We start from the raw sequence: 21,764 nt of genomic DNA on the forward strand, positions 1-21,764 counted from the left end.
GTGTGTGTGTGTGTGTGTGTGTGTGTGTGTGTGTGTGTGTGTGTGTGTGTGTGTGTGCGCGCCTCTGTGTGTGTGTGTGTGTGTGTGTGCGTGTGTGCGCGTGTGTGTGTGTCTGTCTCTGTGTGTGTGCGGTTTCCTTTTAGCTCAATTATATCTTGTTTAGCTTGCTTCAATCCCAAAAACTATACCAAAACGGGCTTATAAAAATAACATGTTTAATCGCTGATGGTTGAAAGAAAAAAATGTGGCATATTCATAAACCCTAAATAAGTCTTGATTAGCATAAATGAAAGATGAAGAATGTTAACATGGTTAGACAAGTCACAATTCATTAAGGGCTTGGTGGGGCTATTATAAGAGTGAAAAGTCGATATGTCCAAACCAATGGCAGTGAATCTTCTGGATGTAGCAGAACAGTTTCCAACACTAGCAAACAGAGAAAACAATGTTGACATTTACTTGTCCAAACCAATGAGTGATTATCAAATTACTAAGAGAAAATAAACGTTCAAATATTTTTCCAAAGCCATTTCAACAAAATACGAGTAGGAGAACTGCATTAATGAAGTATATGAAGCAACATTAAATACTATTAAAGTCTGTCAAAAACATTGATTTTACATGAATCAGAGAGATTATGGTTACAAAAGGGCTTTCAGATCATGATGATCAACGATCTTGAACCGATTAATAATTCAAAGACTTGCAGACAACTGTGTGTCAATGAATTGGATTTGATCTGACATAGCAAACAACTGCCTAAAACTAGTTCTGCCAGGAATCACTCATGTTTTAGATTGAACCATTAATTACATTAAGTGGTCGCACACTTTAGTTTGGCTGTATTGTGTCTTTCCTGGTGCTGCCTGCTGTAGGATTTAAAGCCTGACATACAGATGTCAGATACAGAATAACAACAACGTTTGGCAACAGGGAGCACTTAACAAACCCCCATTGGGTAGAGTGACATCTCATCCCATTATGTAGGTTGTATGCGATACAGAGCATAGCCAGAGCATGTGGAGGCTGGAGTTGTGGGGGGAATTCAGCTCAGCACACTTAAGTGCGTGTTTGAGATGGAAGGTCTTAAAGGTCTCACATTATACCACCAGGTGTGTTTGATTAGCCATTACAAGCCACTAAAACGCCCATTGGTGATGTCAGAAGAGGCAGAATTTCAAAACGGCTTGTAATGGCTGATCACATTCACACTGGTGGTATAATATTGGGCCTCAGTGTACGAGCGTTTCATTGGACTGCGATAGCTGTCAGCTGATAAAGGTTGCATGACTAGAGTGTCCCACCAGAACTGGCTACGCCAAAGAAACAAACTTGTTTATTGCTTGATTATTGTTGCTCCAGTGAAACATTTACTCGCTTGTTTCAAAAGTAAAGTGAACATATGCAATATTGTTTCCCCCCCATAATAAATTCAAACAGCAGGAAATGTTATGAAACACACAATGGTGTTTCAGATCGCAACTATCTGAAGTGTTCTCAAAACAGAACAGACTTTGAATCTTTCCTTTACGTTCCCCTTCTGTTTCAGTTCTAGTGTTCAGACCAGTACCTAGGAGCTTAGGTCATCTGCAAAGCCATCTTTCAATTGGGATACCGATTGAGATCATATTCAGCATTACTCAGATTAGTTGATAGTAGAGGTTGGGGTAGAGGTATGCAGAAAGACCATGGTTACGGTAGGCAATCACATTCACTTGGACTGCTTTTAGCCTTTTTTTATTTCAATTCAAACAAACTACGACAGCCAGAAAAAGACATCACAACATCCTTTAGGAAGAAGATCATGGCAAAATGTTAAAAATCGGTTATAGTGCAACCTTTTATTACGCTTACTCTAGAAATTAACAAAGATTTCTATACAACATTTTTCAGGAGCCTACAATAGGCAATGTTCATGTGTATAAAAACCTAACTCTCCTCCTGGTTATATTAGCTTATGTTCATATTCAATATCATATTGCTCATCTACCGTCGTCGTGTACCCAGGTCTCTTGTGGAATCAGAAACAAAACCTCAGCTCAGGAAGATCCAAATGACAGAAATAACATTACTATCGATTTCCAAAAATCGACGGTACACTCCAAAAGTCTACAATTAGGTCCACAACCTCAAGCCAGAAGTATTCAGATCAACAAATAGTATATTGTTATGTATTTATCTTTTCACTGGTCCAGTTTCTTCTGGGCGGATTAGTGCCACAAATATTGCATCAGTCATGACTTTCAGTTTACTAGTTTCAGTTTACTGGTCGGTTCTGTGGAACCGACTGGGTACATGAAAACGTCCCTCAAAAATATCAGCAGCAGAGATGTCAATAAATGGAGAGCAAATCAACAAATCAACCGTATATTACACAACAAAATAGTCAGTTTAATTTAAAACTTGAAGTCCGGTGCGATCTAATCCTGTGATGAAATGCGACCGGGTGAGCTTGAGGAGACCGAATCATAAGGCCTGGGGTTGTGCAATGATTTGAGGCAGGTGTCCGGTTCAGCCAGGGGGTGGGGCTCGATAAACGGCCGCTCCAGCCCTACTTGTACATGGCGTTGAAGGCTCGTCCAATGATCAGTCTCCGGACCTCACTCGTGCCGGCGCCGATTTCGTACAACTTGGCGTCTCTGAGGAAGCGGCCCATTGGGTAGTCGTTGATGTAGCCGTTCCCGCCTGGCCAGAAGAAGAGGCACCGTTGGTGAAAACATGAATCAAATGAACGTCTAGTTTTCAGCACATTTTGAAGCAGTCCACTTTAATAAAAATGTTAAATGCTTCTACATTTTGTGTTTATGTTTCTACACCCTAGACACTAAATTCTCAAAAATTAAAACTAAAATAATAAATATTTAAAAACCCAACATTCTTTTACACATATAACACCGTTTCAGTTTTATCAACATCATATTTTCTTTTCATAAAGAGTAGGCTGGTTTTAGTGATCCCTTGCCCATTCTCCCAGTCGTCACTTTAAGGAGCTTACCAAGACACTGAATGCCATCCAATGCAACCTGAGTCGCATTCTCAGCACAATACAAGATCACTCCAGCGCAGTCCTGCAAGGACAGTCAAATCAATACCATTACTGGATGCATCGAGGAATTACATGTACATAAATACATATTCACACAGTCATGCACTGGGACTTCAACAAATGTCAATGCCATGTTCTGTTTACATTTTCAGTGGTTACAGATCCTAGTCCCAAATGTACGGAAGATGGTAAATTTGCCAATGATGCAAGTAATGTGAAGAGCAACAAGCAAATGCTAAGTATTTGTGTTTGATTAAACCCTGAAGTATGCCCTCACCATGGCGCTGAAGTGTCCTTGGTCACAAGCTCGGGCCACGTTGTAGAGGTACTGCCGACAGGAGCTTAACCGCGTGTACATGTCCGCCATCTTTCCTTGCATTAACTGAAAATAGAAAACTTGGCAATAAATGTATGGTACATCCAATCTAAATGGGATCCTTGTGAAGAATGCAAAACATATAAGGCAGGTCTGAAGTGGATACTTGAAAATGTCCGATCTTCTGCCCAAATGCCTCCCTGACGTGGAGGTAAGGAACAGAAAAGTCCAAGACCGCTTGCATGATGCTGGGAAAAGTCATGGAAAATAGCACAAAAGTCACACACACACACTTACACACAGTACACGTTACAGATGGCACAAGATCAGTCATGGGCTCACCCGATTGGTCCTGCTGCGAGTACGAGTCTCTCTATGTCCAGGCCACTCATCATCACATACACGCCTTTGTTAAGAGGCCCAAGGATGTTTTTCTCTGAAAAAAACAGGAGCATGGTTACAAATCAGACGGCTAGGTATGCATCAAGATCATGGTTTTGTGTTTGGGAAATACACTCCCATGCCGTTTCATTCTCCACTGCATTTCAACTCTTTAGATTAGAGCTCATCAAAGGAGACCGAGAACAACTGGGGGCGGACACACACACCTGGAACCTTGCAGTCTTCAAAGAGCAGCTCACAGGTGTTGGATCCCCTCATGCCCAGCTTGTCCAACTTTTGCGCTGTGGAGAAACCTGGCATGCCCTGTAACACACACACACACACACACACACACACACACACACACACACACACACACACACACACACACACACACACACACACACACACACACACACACACACACACACACACACACACACACGTTGAGCTTCAGCACTACGAGCAAGAGGTGATGATAATACACATTTGTAGTTCATGTTGGTAGAAGATGTTAATTTACAGTTCATTAATTTATTTATTTAGAAAAAAGTATCCAAGGTCACAATAAAAAAGCGAATGAGTATAGAAGAAAATGAAAGTAATTCAAACAGTTGTATTAAGTTTCAATTAAGTTTCCCCATCTAGTTCAAACAAACCATTTAATTAAGTTAGTTGCACTGTGTAGAATTTAGTGGCCTCTAGCAGAACGTACTTTAGAAATGGAATATAATATTCAGAAGAATCCTTTCATTCGTTCATAATCCTATGAAAATAGGAAAAAATTGTTTTCGTCTCCTTAGAATAAGCCCTTTATATCTAGATAGAAGTGGGATTTCTTCAACAGAGGCCGCCATGTTCCACAGTAGCCCAGGACGGACAAATGGTAGTAGTAAACCGCTACCACAATGCGGAACATTTAACAACCGTGATTGCTATCTTGATTGTAAGCTATTACCAATGGTTCAACAGACTAAGGGTGCACTCACACTAGGCCATCTGGCCGTGGCCGTTGGCCGTTTTCACACCTAACCGTGCTCAACTGGCTCCATTGTTCTCTGGGCTGCACTCACACTAGGCCATCTGGCCGTGGCCGTTGGCCGTCGCAACTGTGGCCTGGCCACGGTAGGCTCTTGTACATACGTCATCACGTCGTAACACGTAATCACCAAGCACAGAGAACACAGTTCGCACTTTGCTGAGTCTGTTGGTTATCGTCTGCCCAAATGGCTGACAGACACTCAGCTTCTCTATGGGACCAACGTGAACCAACAGTTGAACCGCTTGACGCCATGTTTACTATTTAATGGGAAAGATGGCTCGTCGCCTTTATTATGTCCATGGTCGCCGTATGGACTACACGTCATCCAGCTCAGGTTGCGTAGGCGTGCGTGTGCGCGTGTCGGCTCATTAGCATCTGTACCGTGGCGGCCCGTACCGTAGCAGCACACCTCTCCCAAGTGGGCAAGTTGGCCTGGCCTGGCCAGACTGGCCAGGCCAGACTGGCCACACTCACACTGGCAGATTTGAGCACGGTTGGGTGTGAAAACGGCCACGGCCACGGCCAGATGGCCTAGTGTGAGTGCACCCTCAATAACTACCAATTTATACATCTATCCAGAAACCTTGGCTATTCAATGCATTTATAGATTAGAACATCATTTTTGAAGTACCTACTGACACCTTTCAGGCCTCCATAGCTTCTCCTACATCGTTGGAAATTGATGGGTGAGGGAGGTGAAGGGGTAGTGGTCATTCGGTTGCTTGCAACCTAAAAACTCCCACTAGATGCCACTAAAGCCTAAAAACTGCACCTTTAAACTACATTTAATTAAAAACAATGCATGGCAGGCCTCTTTTGATTATTCTGCGACGTTTTGCTCTGGAAGTGTTGATACCTTTTCAATGATGAAGGCTGTGATGCCTTTCTGATGTGCTGATGGGTTCGTCTTCCCATAGACGATGAGCACGTCTGCGTCCGGCCCGTTTGTGATCCAAAACTTGTTGCCGTTTAAAACGTAGTAGTCACCTGAGAAACATCGGACACACAAGCACAAGAAGAGTTAGGAAACACTACATGAACATCTAATTAAAGTAGTTTCTTTGTGGGCATCTGAAATGTACATAGAATGGCATTGGGATGGAAAGCAATACACTGCTTGAGCCCAACTGCAACTTTTGAACACATATGTTACAAAATCATAAGTAACAATAGTAATAATTAATTAAGTAATATTTACTTTAATCCCATCTCTCTTCAGCTCTACGAATGTTTGATGGCAGTTATCCCGAGAGGTAACTCGTTTGGGAATAGTTTACTCATATACACAATAGGGGAATCCTCCTATATACACTAAATTCACAATTTTGTATGATTTGAAAGAGAATAGGGAATCGAAACAGCTGGCGAGATGCATGTTGGAATTGTACAAATATATTTTCAGAGCTATAAAGGAGTGTTTTTCTCCATGCACAACTCTGGGTGTGCATCCAAACATCCACTTAGCTGAGGTGATGAGACTTTGAAGACCCACCTTTCTTCTCAGCTTTCAGCTTCATGGACACGACGTCGGAGCCGGCGTTGGGCTCGCTCATAGCCAAGGCCCCTACATGCTCTCCTGTCACCAGCTGTCAGTAATAACAAAACGATTGGAAACAGCTGGAACAGGGAAGACCCTCCACTAGCCGTTTGCAAGATATACTGTATCCCCCATCGGGGACAGGATTAGCCTACTGAGGTAAAAATTGCGATTTACAATGAATTGTGTAGCCCTGACCTGTGTACACAATAGCACCCTTGATGAGAATGGTTAATACCCAGACAAATGGAGGCTGACCTTAGGCATATACTTCTCCTTCTGCTCCTCGTTGCCATGGCGCACCAGCTGATTGACACAGAGGTTGGAGTGGGCGCCGTAACTTAGAGCTATGGCTGCAGACACCCGGGACATCTCCTCGATCACAATGACGTGCTCCAGGTACCCCAGCCCGGTTCCCCCGTACTCCACTGAAAACAAGCACAGCGTGAAGCAGTCGCCGATCACAGACCAACCCAGTTTCTCTCCCCTCTCTCCAAATACCTGGAGCAGTGATTCCGAGTAAACCCATCTCCCCCATGTCTTTCCAGTATTCCTGGTGATAGAATGTAAGTTGATAACATTAATTAACAGAGAAAATGCTCAATATCTGGTATAGTGCTACTCTCAGGTTACAAATAATGATACTACGTTTAATATTAGAGGCAAGGTCATTACTTACTCGCATTCCAGCAAATTCGTTTTTCTTGTCGATTTCGTCTGCATAAGGGGCTAGCTTTTCTGCCAAAAATTTTCGAACCGAATTTCGAAGCTGTGCAGAAAAACAAGCAAAATATGTAATGTCAATAACTACTACCACTATGTGAAACGACATACCATATACCTATAAGAGGTAGGGTACATATTTTATCCATTGCCACATTATCACATTGTGACCTCGGACCTCCTTCCTGAAGCTATTGCTTCTTGAATGCGTCCAACAACGCAATAACAAACAATCATTCACAACATTGAGACTTAGATGTAATAAATTCGGTCAGGGGTCACGTCTCCCTACGCATGACAACGTAAGCTCTTGGACAACAGTTCCCCCAATTGCAAACCCATTTTCCCGAAAGAAAGAACTGAACCAAGAGTTCATAAGCAGGTCGCTACACACATGTCTGCATTGAGCTGCAAAAAGCGGCGTTACTGCAACCCTCTGACCGCGGCTCGCCTGCTAACCTGGATCTGATCTTCGGTCAGTCCATTCACCACGTCGTCCAACGCCATGGCGGAACCGGAGCATCCTCTTCTCGCAAGAGCGGGGACTGAAAGTCTCGACCCAAGACGGGAGAGGCTTCGTAGGGCAAACATGTCTCCGGCCTGTAGAGCGACAGTAGTACGGTGGGCCGAACAGAAGTCAAGTCGTTTGATAACACAACTCGTCGTCACTTGCCCTCCGGTTGTTCTGCTGGCCACGCCCACATCTCTATACGTCATCCAAAAAAATAAATGTTATTGTCTTCGTTTTTTTTTGGAAGTTAACTCCCATCTTATCGGTAGATGACTGCCCCCCACTGGATTGGCGGGTGGATCATGGGATCCTCCAAAAGTTCCTTATTTTCTGATAAACTTAGTTGCTCAAAAGTTTATTTTTTCTAATAAACAAAATATATGCTGGTATAAAGCCATACGCCTCTTTAAATAAGTTTTAGTTCCGAGGAATGTGCATTTTGTCATTCTTATTAAATTAAAACTATAGCCTGAGGTATTTATTCGCTAAAAAAATTTACCTTTTTAATGTCTAAAAGCCCGGTTTTCAAAAGGCACGCCATTCTGTATCGCATAAAAGATGTGTCCCCGTGCTTTTTATCCTTATGAAGAAGAAAAAATGCTCAATCGATTTGCTCTGAAAAGGCCAATGGCAATTCAGATCTCTCCAGCAGGGGTCAGTAAATAGGCGCATATTGTCCTGGCCAGCCCGCTCTGAGTAGAGTGCACCTCTGTGGTTCAGGGTTACAATGAAACCATCCTGCTGGACCACAATGAAACCCGGTTCTTTTTTATTAAAAAACACTAACCAATATTGTTCCGCCTATTGCTATAATCTGTTGCAATATTTTCGGTGCCAAAGGCAACATAGACCTACAAGACTTAGTCACAGAAGGACATGTGAAGAGAAAAATAACATTTAATCTAAATTGGTGAAATATTATTTCCACTTCAGGTCATTCAAAAGATATCTTGCATTAACTATATTTAATAGTCTGGTTTTGGACAGAGAACTGCTTAAGTTTCCCAGCGAGGTCTGTGTATATTGTTGTGGTCGGGTGGAAAAGCCAAAAGGCCCTAATGTACAGAAGCAGAATGAGGAAGTAACGACATAATTCAGTAAACTAGTTGCTTTTACTTAGTCAGGAAGCGAAAAAGTGAATTGAAATACGGAAGACTCCTACAGCCAACCACGCACAGTGCGTGTAGGCTGGCCCATAGCCCGCCGGGGGGAGGAGGAGGAGGGGGGGGGGGGGGGGGACCAGAGCAGACGGGGCCGGATCAGACAGGGGGTCCCCCAGCGCTTTCCAGCAGCGCACCAATCCTCAGCTAGGAACGGCTCGGTCGGAGGTTTCAGTCCGGGGAATCGACCAAAATAGGGCTAATGGCTCGCTGCGGAGCCCCGACGGAATACCCAAACGTAGACTTTTACGCTTGAACTCACTGAGCATGTCCACGTTTGACAGGACGCGGGAACACTCTGCATAATTACTTTCTGAGTACCCACTCGCGGTGGACCGATCGACCGAATGCCGAAGCAGCAACGGAGACGGACCTCGAAGGAGGCTGTGGCGGGGATCAGCAACGACGGCTCCCGTCTGGAGCGCAAGCAATGCGGTAAGTCCACCGAGGTTTGCAATGAACTCCAAAGTGAAACAGCAACAGCTCAGTGTCAGAGGAAGGCAGCACGCCGCTCTCCCCCGTCCGCCGCTCCGCCCTCAGCCCCCACTGAGCGCACAGAGGAGCGCCGGGTGCCGCAGGTGACCATCACCCCAGAGGGGTGCGGCGCCTCCCGGGAGATGCAACAGGGCGACTGGGACGAGGTGGTGGAGGGGCCGCTGAGGAGGAAACTCTCCAACTCCTCCATCTCGTCGACGGGTTCCTCCTTGGTGGAGTCGGAGGATGACATCCTGAGTGACAGCGAGAGCAAAGGCATCATCACGTTGGAGCACCTTGGTGGAGTGGAGAGCGGCGAGGTGAGTCGAGCGGCTCTGCTCCAACGAAGTCAATCCGAATAAAAATAAGTGCATATCTTCATAATAAATATAGGAACCATATTCATTTGTCTATAGATTCATACCTAAGGCTTTTTGACCTTAAAAAACTAAAGCCTTTAAACATGGCAGCCAAAATTTGGGAACGGTTTGCAAACTTGAGACATTTCCTTTATGTCTCCCAGCATTCATGACTGACTCCATATCAATATGACTCAACGGGACTTATCTGTTGTGACCCGCCTGTGTGATTGTGTTGCTAGATTAGGTACACTTTAACATTACATTGTGCACCTTGAGAATAGGGAGATCCCGGAAAGCATTGAAACAGTTGAGTTCAGCTGTTACAGACCAAAACACTGACATGAACCTAAAGTAGTGAAGACTGCTGAGGCAGAGGGAAGTTTGTAGGTACTTGGATATTTACTGGAACTATTGCCCTACATGCGCAGAATGAATAATTTTGTTGTGCTTTATTCCAAAGAGCTAGCTCCCCTTTCTTGTCTGCATCAAAAGACACCAAACGTCTGAAAGGTTGTTCTCAGATGTTACTGTCACGGAGCCAACGCAGCAACAGACTTCTCGGGGCAGAATCAACATCTTGATAAAGCGGATCTCCCTAAGCACACATCGCCGGAGCGAAGGCTCGGCCTTTGAATCAATACACCTTCAGGGTGGACCTGTTTGACTTCGGCATTCTTGCCTGATAAATACGCCTTTGAGGTGGTCTGATCAACAGTGTGAATGACCAGCTTGGTCTTTCACCTTTCAGTATCTTGCATCGAGGTTTAGATGTTTAACAGAGTTACTGAATTTAGAAGTTAAGTAGAGTTACTGAATTTAGAAGTGAAATAGTAACTGAATTGAGAAGTTAAATAGAGTTACTGAATTTAATACCGAATTTAGATGTTAAAAAGAGTTACTAAATTGAATACTGAATTTAGAAGTTAAATAGAGTTACTGAATTTAGAAGTTAAGTAGAGTTACTGAATTTAGAATTTAAATAGTTACAGAATTGAGAAGTTAAATAGAGTTACTGAATTGAATACTGAATTTATAAGTTAAATAGTTCCTGGATTTGATTTGACTAAAGCAACAGAAGAGCAGACTCTGCAAACTCAACTTATTTGTTCCCTCCTGTCTCTTTTGATTGCATCTTACTATACTCCGAAAATTAGTTTTTACTACTTGCCTTTTAGTTCATTGACTAACTGAAAGGACAGTTTTAGTTTGAGGGCTTCTTCTCTGTTTATCCGTGTTGCGCATAAGGTGCATTGATAAATTCTGTCTTATCAGAATTTATCAATGCTTCAAGGTGAACACATGAATCATTCAACATAGGGATTGGGGGTCTTACAGCTACAGAAATTCAACCTGAGTTTGGGACTAGTAGACGTTGAGTCTTCATGGTTCTGCAGATCATCGTGCGCTTTTCCATACAAGGTATTCTGCTGTCACTCTACTTTAAACAGACTGAGTACGCATTGCTCTTAAGTGTGTCTGTGTGTGTCTATGTGCATACGTATGTGTGTGTGTGTGCATTTGTTTGTGTGAATACATTTGCTTGTGTGTGAGTGTGTGCATACGTGTGTGTATGTGTTTGTGCACATGTGTGTGTGCGTGCGTGCATACATGTGTGTGTGTGTGTTTGTGTGCATGCGTATGTGCATGCGTGTGTGCATACGCGTGTGTGTGTGCATATGAGCTAGTGTGTGTGTGTGTGTGTGTGAGTTTGTGCACACGTTATTAAGCCTTCTAAGCTTAACGGTTACTCAGACGTACCTCTACGTTGTGTGCATTAAATCATGGATGCTAGGTTATTCGCTGACTGAAAGAAGCCGTCTTTGAACCCAGCTGAAGCCAGGCGGCCGGCCCACGCGTTCACCACGCAGCCCGAGACCTATCTTAAGTGTCATCACGCCTCGTCCTTTGACATTTAACAAACCACCGCTTCAGGAAGTCAAAAGTGTTTATGCAGGCGAACATTAGAAAGAGGTCATTTCAGCTATTCTTCTAACCAAGTGATTCACCGAAAAACATTACTCCCAGGAACACACAAAACAGAACTTTCCAGAGGTGAACAGTGACATGGTATGAAAATGAGCCCTAATGCATAAAGAAGTTTAACTCACAGCGGCAAGAAGGCCGCTGCTCATTGGCCACAAGTGGACCCCTGATGCCCCCCTCAGCTGTCTGAAACCCCCGCCCCGTTGGCTCGCGAGGGGGGCGGAAGGTGTAAGGTGGAGTGTGTTTGCTACATGTCCACCCCTCCACCAAACAGAGGGACAGACCTCGATCAAGAAGCAGAATAACATGCGTTCATCTTTCACGAGCTGATGCTAAACATGAAGACCTCCGAGGCCAGCTCTCTGAGGATTCTCTTTGCTCATTTGAATATTTTCCGATGTCAGCGCAGAGCATTGCTGTGAGAAGCACGGGTTGGGTACATAAGACCTTCTGCTGTTAGGCTTGACTACCCAAGACTCACCCAACCATGAGTAAACTCAGCCTCCCTAAGGCATGACTCATTAAGCAAAGCCCAGTCTAGCCGGAACCAGTTCAGCTGAGACTCCACCACACCCCTGCTGCTGGTAAACTATTAGTATGATGAAGTAGATGATAACAATTACGGAGATGATTAAGATGATGATGATTATTATAATGAATATAATTAGTAGTTGTAGCTGCCTGACATCACCAGACAAATTCCAAATGCGTACGAGTCGGGAACCTCTCTTTGATTTTGATTTTCATGGGTTCTATCACAAAACGCAGACCAAAACGCCTCCGTACGCAATTGGACGGACCCTCAACCAATCAACATCGAAACGTGTAACACATCAGCGGTAGCCATTTTGGTTGTTTATGAAAATGCCTCAACAACGCTCCCATTGGACGTTCCTCTGGTCAGTCATCTTCTGGAACCCGCCTCTTATAAGGGGCCGCTTGTACAAATAGTAATTATATATTTTTTTATAGTTAATTAAGCAATCATTCACTGAACAAGAAGTCTGTATCAGATTATGGTCAACACATTGTCGTTGCATTCAAAACAAATCCGATTGTCTCATTAGGCGGCCTGAGCTGATAAGGTATCGGTGAGCGAGTTAATGATTCAACGAGAGGTCAACACGCGGCGGGCCGTGGGAGTACGCCGCCGCTGGGTATTGTGGGTAAACAGGCCAGCAGGCGGGCTGCCACACTGCGCCTAGCAGCCCGCATCGTCCTGACATTCAAACACCGGAGTGGGAAGGACTTGTTGACTTGACCAGCACCGCCCCTACCCTCCTCACTTGGGTGAAGTGTAAACAAACCCTGCAGGCACGTGCACGAGCCCACGTGCACGAGCCCACGTGCACAAGCCCACGTGCACGAGCCCCTGTGCAAGAGCCCTCGCGAGAGAGCCCAGGGCCGCTGCCCTGGAGCTGACTTCCTGTTTCAATCACGGCACACGACGGAACATAATGACCTCTTCCTAGCCATTAGTCATCCTCTCCGCAGCCCCCAGCCTCTAGGAATAGAAACACCTCTATACACACACACGCACGCCCAGACGCACAAACACACACACTCACACTCACACACGCAGTCAACCCAACGCACACCCACACACAGACAAAGACGCACAAACACACACACAGACATAGACGCACAAACACACAGACACGCAGTCAACCCAACACACACCCACACACCCACCCCCCCACACATACACAAACACACACAAAGGCACACACAACCACACACACAACCACAGACGCGTTGAGGCGCTGAAGGGAAAGCGCTGATTGGTTCTGCCTCCCCAAAGGTTCCTCCTCTCTTGGCACGCCGCCCCGAGTGCTGCTCGCGCTCACGATGTGGGAAGCTCTGCTCTCGGTGTACTGTGAAACCTCCAAGCTGTCACCCTGTGTATGCCCCGAGAGAGAGAGAGAGAGAGAGAGAGAGAGAGAGAGAGAGAGAGAGAGAGAGAGAGAGAGAGAGAGAGAGAGAGAGAGAGAGAGAGAGAGAGAGAGAGAGAGAGAGAGAGAGAGAGAGAGAGAGAGAGGCAGAGATTGTGTGTGTGAGAGAATGATAGAAAATAAAAGGGAAATAGATTTTAAACAGAATGAAAGATAAGAAAGATATTGTGAATGAAAGTGGAAAAGTGAGAGAAATAAAGATACAGAAAGTGAAAGAAAGAAGAAAGAGGGAGAGACAGGAAGATGGAGGGAATAATGAAGGGAATAAGTGAACGTAGAGATGGAGGGAAACAGCTGCTTTACTGCTGGTCTCTGAGCAGAACGTGACCTTGCCACTGCGTCTCGCCCGTAATGCGGAAAAGGGAGTTTTAGATTGTAGATATCTGTTCCCACAGACACGACATTTCAGTCACATTCAGATCTTTATCCATTAGTCTGACCCCTGTTTAACCATCCTGCTCAGCAGTAAACACGGAACTGCCTTCTTCTGTTGAGCCTGCTGAGTCAGCCCTCTGATGGGTTTGGTTCCTGTCTCCATTTACTGCACCTCATTGACTGAGGTCATCGTCCACCTCTTTAACCACCTGACCCCCTGTGGGTCGGTCCTGTTTTGGAAGACTTTTATTATTTTATACTTTTATTTTACAGCTTGACCATGGGCAGATACAGGCAGCAAAGTTGTACATGATTCTTAGAGGGAAACTCTCACATTGGCTGGGGTTGATGTCAGTCATGGCGGGAGATTCCGAGTTAAATTGCAATACACAAGGGGGAAGTTGACATTTCTGCAAGGCTGGCAGACCGTTGGAGGAATCTATACAGCCAAGGAGTCAGTTGATCCTCACCATCAGACTTTGTGGCTTCAGTGGGAATGCAAATGTAAACTGCTGTAACACTTGATTTATAAATTAACAATTAGAGAGAGGAAGGGAGGTATCTCTCGGAGTCTAGGTCTAAAGAAATGCCTTTTCAATTGAATAGTAATTATATAAAAAAGGTTTATATAACTTATGTATATAATTGTATATTATAGTTAGGAATAATATTTGAATATGACGTATCGATGTGTTGTGTTGAGTAGTATTCAGCTGTATGACATCGTGTCCTGCCCTGTCTAGCATACCAAGTCCTGGTGGAAGCTGAAGACTGTGGTCAACTGGCCCTTCGTCGCCAGTCAGAGGAAACGCCTCAACTGGGTGCAGCTTGCTGGACACAAAGGTAAGACCCGGCTCATTTCAAACATAATATAAGAATGATAACATTAAATGATATAGTGCGATTCATATCAAGATACCTCAAAGCTATATCTCAAGATATCTAACACTGCTGAATAACGCTAAGTATCACTGCTGAGTAACGCTGAGTTACACTGCTGAATAACGCTGAGTAAACCTGAGTAACACTGCTGAGTAACGCTGATCAACGCTGAGTAACACTGAGTATCACTGCTGAGTAACGCTGAGTAACACTGCTGAGTAACACTGCTGAGTAACACTGAGTAATGCTGAGTAAACCTGAGTAACACTGCTGAGTAAACCTGAGTAACACTGCTGAGTAATACTGCTGAGTAACACTGCTGAGTAATACTGCTGAGTAACACTGCTGAGTAATGCTAAGTAACACTGCTGAGTAATACTGCTGAGTATCACTGAGTAACGAAGAGTAACACTGCTGAGTAACGCTGACTAATGAAGAGTAACGCTGAGTAACGCTGCTGAGTAACGAAGGGTTACGCTGCTGAGTAACACTGCTGAGTAACGCTGAGTAACACTGCTTAGTAACACTGAGAAACGAAGGGTTACGCTGCTGAGTAACACTGCTGAGTAACGCTGAGTAACACTGCTATAGTAACGCTGAGTAACGCTGCTGAGCAACACTGAGTAACACTGCTGAGTAACGCTGAGTAACACTGCTTAGTAACGCTGAGTAACGCTGCTGAGTAACACTGCTGAGTAACACTGCTGAGTAACGCTGCTGAGTAAAGCTGACTAACGAAGAGTATCACTAAGTAACGCTGAGTAACACTAAGTAACAATTGAGTAGCGAGTGTGTAACTGAGTGACACTGCTTCACTTTGCTCCAAAGGGAACTTCAAGGCAGCTGGCGAGGGCAGCATCCTGAAGAAGTTCTCGGAGAACGAGAAGCAGTGCTTCGAGCGGCTGAGCGGAGACGCACTCCAACCCTTCGTTCCCCAGTTCCTGGGGGTCGTGGAGAAGGACGGAGAGTCCTTCTTGCACATGACGGACCTGCTGGCGACCTTTGACCTCCCCAACGTCATGGACTGCAAAATGGGAATAAGGTGAAAGAGAAGAATTGTGTGTGTTTTATTATTAATTGTGTGTGTTCTATTATTAATAGTGAGACAGCTGCCTCAGCCCATGAGCCTACACTGTTTCATTTAAGAACAAATCTCGATGTAGGTGCTCTTTTCAGGTTTTCTGGTTTAGACAAGACCAGACCAGTTCCCAACTGGTCTAGACTAATGACCTCCATGTGTCATCAGTCATTGAGTCAATACCAAAAAAAATAAAGAATTTTTGGGTCTTGCAGTTATAAACAATCCTAATATTATACTAATATTGCAGTTATAAACTATCCCTTCATGACCTGTTAAAAACGTAGAGTAAACAAAAAGCTGAACCTATTGGGGGTTAAATCACTGAAATAATAGAAGCCATTGAATAATAAATTAACATTTAAATATTTGTTCATTCATTGGCTTCTTTCTAAAGGTAACCAGGTGAGAATCACCGGTTTAGACCTTTTATATGATCTGTAGTGCTGTTAGGATGCTTTAGGATGCTAATGTTTTATCTATCTATCTAATACATACTCACTCAGCCACAACAACATCAACATTTCGACACACCTCGGTTTACAGTGTCTAATTGCTAGCAGTACGAGGGTGCTAACGTATAGAGCAACGGGGAGAGGGCACACGCTGCAGCCCCGCTTGAGGTACATGCGGTCGCGGGCTAATAACAGAACAATGCTGTGTGGAACACCTGCTGTAACTGTTGACTTCCTGTCTCAGCAGGCAGGGTGCCCTGCCCCCCACACACAATAACACACGCACACACGCACACACACACACACATAGCCACACACACAAACAATTTTACCGAACACACACGCACCCACAGAAACACACCAAATACACATGTAGACACACGCGCACACACACACACACACACACACCTAAACAGACAAACCGACAACCACACACATACATGCATTATGCATCAACGCGCAGACACACAAAAGATAACACAAAGATGTGCTCACATTTACACACATAAACACCCACCTTCACACACACAAGCACGCTTTAAACACACTAACATAGACACACACAGACAGGCACAGATGCACATTCACACTCAAACACACGTGCACGCCCGCAGGGAAACACTGTGTGTGTGTGATTGGTGTGGCTGTTGTGCAGCACATGCAGATGTGTAGGTTCATCCGGCCGCTGGCTCAGAGAGCAGGGTGTCCCTGGAGACTCCCAGCGACGTGTAGGTTGCATAACTTGCAGTACAGTCACATGCGGCCACCAACACACTCACAGCAGGACTGTAAAACGCTGCGTTTGAGGACGTTTCCTCTGCACATGAAACTAACCCTCCCGCTCCAGGAAAGAGGAAGTTGAGAACTCAGAGAGCGACACATAATTTTTTCTGTTTATGAACCGTACGAGTTGAACTAGCTGGCAGAGTAAAAAACACATTAGACCATCGACTGTATTTCTGTATGATCTTACACGATAATACCTAACGGCCCGTCAGATCAATGTTCTTTGCAACGGAAAGGGTTGCTTTTCTTTCTCCATAATATATACAGTAAATACACTCCATATACATTCACAGGTACTGAGCCCCCTACTGTTAACAACCTTCTGCTCGCACCCTTGTGCTAGTTGCTAGCAACCTACTGTGTGCACCCATCTGTTAGCACCCTTCTGTCAGCACCCTTCTGCTAGCACCCTACTGCGAGCACCCTTCTTTAAGCACCCTTCTGGCAGCACCCTTCTGTCAGCACCCTTCTGCTAGCACTCTTCTGCTAGCACCGCACTGTTAGCACTCCTCTGCTAGCACTCTTCTGCTAGCACTCTTCTGCTAGCATCGCACTGTTAGCATCCATTCTTATCCATAGCTTCAGTTTTTCCTACGATGCCAAATGGTAGACATCCAAAATACTCACTGACCATACTTACTGACTAGAAAAGTAAAAAAACACAAAGAAATAAAAAAACAAGAAATAAAGAAATCAATCAATCAACCGACCAATCCGTCATCAATTACCTGAGTGTGTTGCGTGTCAGGACGTACCTGGAGGAGGAGCTGGTGCGGGCCCGGGACCGGCCCAAGCTGAGGAAGGACCTGTATGAGAAGATGGTAGAGGTGGACGGCCAGGGGCCCACGGCGCTGGAGCATGCCCAGAAGGGCGTCACCAAGCCCCGCTACATGCAGTGGAGGGAGACCATGAGCTCCACACACACCCTGGGCTTCAGGATAGAGGGCATCAAGGTCACACACACACACACAAACACGAACGCACACGCACGAATACTCAGATACATCCGTGCACATACACACACGTTCACACACACACACACACACACACAGAAAACACACACACACACACACAAATGCACAAACACACTCGCACGCACTCAGAGACACACGTGCACATACACACACGTTCCCAACTTTAGCCAATTTGTTAGAGTAATGATAACTATTTATTAAATTCATATAACTTTTAATTGAACACTTATGCCAACAGCATCCTGACAATACAGCAACGATAACCACCAACAGCCCCTGTGTAGATTGTAGTTCAGGGCACTAGCCCGACCATGGCTGTGGTCCGCTGACTTGTTTGTCTCTGTAGAAAGCAGATGGGACGTGCAGAACAGACTTCAAGAAGACGCACAACCAGCAGGACGTCACCGCAGTCTTCAGGGACTTTGTGGAGGAAGACGACAGTATTGTAGTGCGTTTCGCCTGCTGCTCCCCACCACGCTAAACACCTCAGGGTGCCTCACGTATTTACCTGGAATCCCAGAACACACTCAGGCCAGAAAAACCCGTCACTCAGCAGAACCTCGCGTTCACTGATCAGCCAATCGTAGGAAAGTTCTTATCCCTTAAACCGTCTGGTGATTAACAGAAGACCGCCTTACACTGTTTGAATTGTTAGGCAAACTTTAACAAGAACACGTCATATTTGACAGGGAATGACAGTACATGTGCACACCCAGACCTGTGATTGAGTTTGGGATTATGCAAAGGAGCCAGCTGCTTAAACTAGCACTGGGAGAAACGACTGGGAAAAGATTACTAGTAGGACTGTGGGAGCAAACCGCAGCAACACAGCCAAGCAATTCGAAGTAGGTTTTTTTTTTCAAACTGTTCTTAGTTTTTATCTGAATCTTTCTATTTTTCCACTGTGTCCCACAGAGGAGCTACCTGGGCCGTCTGGCTGAGATCCAGCAGGTCTTGCAGACCTCAGAGTTCTTCAAGAGACACGAGGTGAGGAAAAAGGGTGGGCAGTGGATGACATGCAAGACTGAGGTCACCAGCAAAACCTGGTTTCCATTAGTGAGATTAGTCTAAGAACAACTGTTAGACAATCCAAGACTCATCTGTCAATTAAATTTGTTTTCAATAACATGCCAAGATGAGTATTCTCAATTATTTCTGTAACCCAACTCACATATACTCTCTGCTGCTGTAAAATAAATGAATGATTGATGAAGGGATTTAATTCTCTCTCTCTCTCTCTCTCTCTCTCTCTCTCTCTCTCTCTCTCTCTCTCTCTCTCTCTCTCTCTCTCTCTCTCTCTCTCTCTCTCTCTCTCTCTCTCTCTCTCTCTCTCTCTCTCTCTCTCTCTCTCTCTCTCTCTCTCTCTTTAAGGTCGTGGGCAGCTCTCTCTTGTTCATCCACGACCACACGGGCCGTGCCGAGGTTTGGCTCATCGACTTCGGGAAGACCTCGGCTCTACCGGAGGGCCAGATGTTGAGCCACGCCGTGCCCTGGCAGGAGGGCAACCGGGAGGACGGCTACCTGTGGGGGCTGGAGAACCTGGTCCAGCTCCTGGAGGCCGTGGACTGCGGGCCCCCCGGGGAGGAGACCCGGGCGTCCCCAGGGGAGGAGACCCGGGGGTCGGGGGCCGGCGAGCCAGCGAGCTCCTTCCTGGACCCAGACGCTCAGTGACTCTGGAGGACGAGACCCAAACGCGCATGGGAGGGAACCCTGTACTCAAGATGTGGGAGGTGTTCTGGAAGGTTCTGGGAGGTGTTCTAGAAGGTTCTGGGGTGTTCAGGAAGGTTCTGGGAGGTGTTCTGGAAAGTTCTGGGAGTTGTTCTGAAAGGTTCTTGGAGGTGTTCTGGAGTGTTCTTGGAGGTGTTCTGGAAGGTTCTGGGAGGTGTTCTGGAGTGTTCTGGGGTGTTCAGGAAGGTGTTCTGGAAGGTTCTGGGAGTTGTTCTGGAAGGTTCTGGGAGGTGTTCTGGGGTGTTCAGGAAGGTGTCCTGGAAGGTTCTGGGAGGTGTTCTGGAAGCTTCTAGGAAGTGTTCTGGAGTGTTCTAGGAGGTGTTCTGGAGTGTTCTGGGAGGTGTTCTGGAGTGTTCTGGGAGGTGTTCTGGAGTGTTCTGGAAGGTGTTTTGGCTGTTCTTTGTGTTCTGAGGTGGCGTGGTTCGATGAGAGTGCTGAGGTAGTACTGGGGGTTTAAGAAGAGCAAAGCTACAATAAACTGATGTTCAGAGTAAATGATACATTATGGATTTAGGAACGAGTACAGGAGCAGCGTTGGGTTAATCACCTTTCCCAGAAAAACCAGAAGATGAAAAAGAAAGAAAAATGGATAACCTATTCACTTATGGGCAGGTTTAGAATCAGCAGAATCCATTACCCGTACCAGACAGTTCACTGACTGCAGGTGGGAAACTCTTATTTTTGAAATGAGTCATAAGAGTTTTCAACACCAGACTTGGCCTGAATATCACAATTATAAGTACATAATTATGGTGAAATTTCATATTAACATTTCTAGATTAAGTATTCATTATTAGATATTAATTGCACACCCACCCACCAGATCATATAACTACATTACCAATACATCACTATACTGTGGCACATATACATGGTGATATTCACTATATGTATTTCAAACTTATTTAGATATTTTAATCATGGATTCAGGATATATATTCAGGTAATTTTGTCAGGTGAGGATACTCCAAGAGGCAGCAAACTGCTGTCCTTCCTTCAGCTAGGAGGGCCAGGCAGCAGAGTGGAGACAGGCTGAGGTTCTGTGAAGGACTCAAAGCTGCCTGTGGTCATCATAAAAACACTATTGCAGTCTCCTAGAAACACTGGCTGGGATATCAAAAATTAAAAAGATGTAAAGCATATGATTTATTGATTTGTTATTGGTGGGGTTTGAGATACAGTACTCTTCTGTTTAGTCTTATTATTTGTGACTACAAACAATAATTACATTTGTTTTTACGATTTGATTGAATGCAATTGACAAATGGTCGCAATCAATAATTTATATGTAATATAGTCAGTCAGTGATCACCACACACTGATCTCAGTGGGATAAATTAATGTTAATAACCTTATTACAGAGAAAGTTGTTTATTTTGGCTGTGGCACAGTACAGTTAGCTACCAAAGGCATAGAGATTTCCAATTCAAAAATACACAATTCACCTTCTAAACCTTGCATTGTGGATATGCTAAGTATTAGTTACTTTCACGAGCATACGCCCAGCAAACTCTTAAATGTCAGCGGTGAATTATTAAAGTTCAACATACTATCTTTATGTTCACGACAGCAGGTGAGTCACACGATTGCCGAGGTAAACACTCAATTCCAGCAGGGTATCATCCAAACCTGCTACCTTAGTTTATAAAAAAAACTCCAGCACTCTGAAACCAATCAAAAGCATTATTATTGGCATTTTTTTGGTTTAAAATAAAGACAAAAGTAATCCATAAATTGCTTACATGGTACAAATATTTACGGCTGTACTGAATGGAAATGTCTCCTTCTCTGGGTTATAACAGTACTGCATGCACTTTACCGCTACGACGTATGCTGTACTGAATGGAAATGGCTCCCCCTGTTGAGTTATAACAGTACTGCATGCAATATATCGCTACGATGTAGTTATGTTGTACGGAATGGAAATGGCTCTCTCTGTTGAGTTATAACAGTACTGCATGCACTATATCGCTACGACGTAGTGATGCTGTACTGAATG

The 21,764-nt window shown here is 44.8% G+C and overlaps 2 protein-coding genes across 2 annotated transcripts; one reads left to right on the top strand and one right to left on the bottom strand.

The window, feature by feature from the left end:
• Positions 1-1,692: 1,692 nt before the first annotated feature.
• ivd (isovaleryl-CoA dehydrogenase) lies at positions 1,693-7,764 on the bottom strand. Its single transcript, XM_030356714.1, has 12 exons — positions 7,505-7,764; positions 7,002-7,091; positions 6,824-6,875; positions 6,581-6,750; positions 6,278-6,371; positions 5,642-5,772; positions 3,971-4,067; positions 3,705-3,798; positions 3,529-3,610; positions 3,324-3,428; positions 2,996-3,068; positions 1,693-2,685 (listed from the first exon to the last, which is right to left on the bottom strand). Exons 1-12 carry the CDS (start codon positions 7,760-7,762, stop codon positions 2,552-2,554), a joined length of 1,380 nt encoding a protein of 459 aa, XP_030212574.1. The 5' UTR covers positions 7,763-7,764; the 3' UTR covers positions 1,693-2,551.
• A 1,026-nt stretch (positions 7,765-8,790) lies between these two features.
• Positions 8,791-21,499, top strand: itpka (inositol-trisphosphate 3-kinase A). Its single transcript, XM_030356705.1, has 7 exons — positions 8,791-9,510; positions 14,606-14,705; positions 15,573-15,786; positions 17,812-18,016; positions 18,384-18,485; positions 18,953-19,024; positions 19,409-21,499. Exons 1-7 carry the CDS (start codon positions 9,064-9,066, stop codon positions 19,706-19,708), a joined length of 1,440 nt encoding a protein of 479 aa, XP_030212565.1. The 5' UTR covers positions 8,791-9,063; the 3' UTR covers positions 19,709-21,499.
• Positions 21,500-21,764: the final 265 nt, after the last annotated feature.

The sequence above is a fragment of the Gadus morhua genome, chromosome 5, assembly GCF_902167405.1.
Source record: "Gadus morhua chromosome 5, gadMor3.0, whole genome shotgun sequence".
NCBI lineage: Eukaryota > Metazoa > Chordata > Actinopteri > Gadiformes > Gadidae > Gadus > Gadus morhua.

What these genes read in the sequence shown, in the direction of transcription:
- ivd (XM_030356714.1), bottom strand. Translation starts at nt 7,762, where the DNA reads ATGACGTATAGAGATGTGGGCGTGGCCAGCAGAACAACCGGAGGGCAA. An exon ending in ACGAATTTGCTGGAATGCGA is followed by an intron (nt 6,876 to 7,001) that starts GTAAGTAATGAC and finishes TTCTATCACCAG; the next exon opens with GAATACTGGAAAGACATGGG. An exon ending in CTCGCAGCAGGACCAATCGG is followed by an intron (nt 3,611 to 3,704) that starts GTGAGCCCATGA and finishes GACTTTTCCCAG; the next exon opens with CATCATGCAAGCGGTCTTGG.
- itpka (XM_030356705.1), top strand. Translation starts at nt 9,064, where the DNA reads ATGCCGAAGCAGCAACGGAGACGGACCTCGAAGGAGGCTGTGGCGGGG. An exon ending in GACTGCAAAATGGGAATAAG is followed by an intron (nt 15,787 to 17,811) that starts GTGAAAGAGAAG and finishes GTTGCGTGTCAG; the next exon opens with GACGTACCTGGAGGAGGAGC. An exon ending in AGGAAGACGACAGTATTGTA is followed by an intron (nt 18,486 to 18,952) that starts GTGCGTTTCGCC and finishes TGTGTCCCACAG; the next exon opens with AGGAGCTACCTGGGCCGTCT.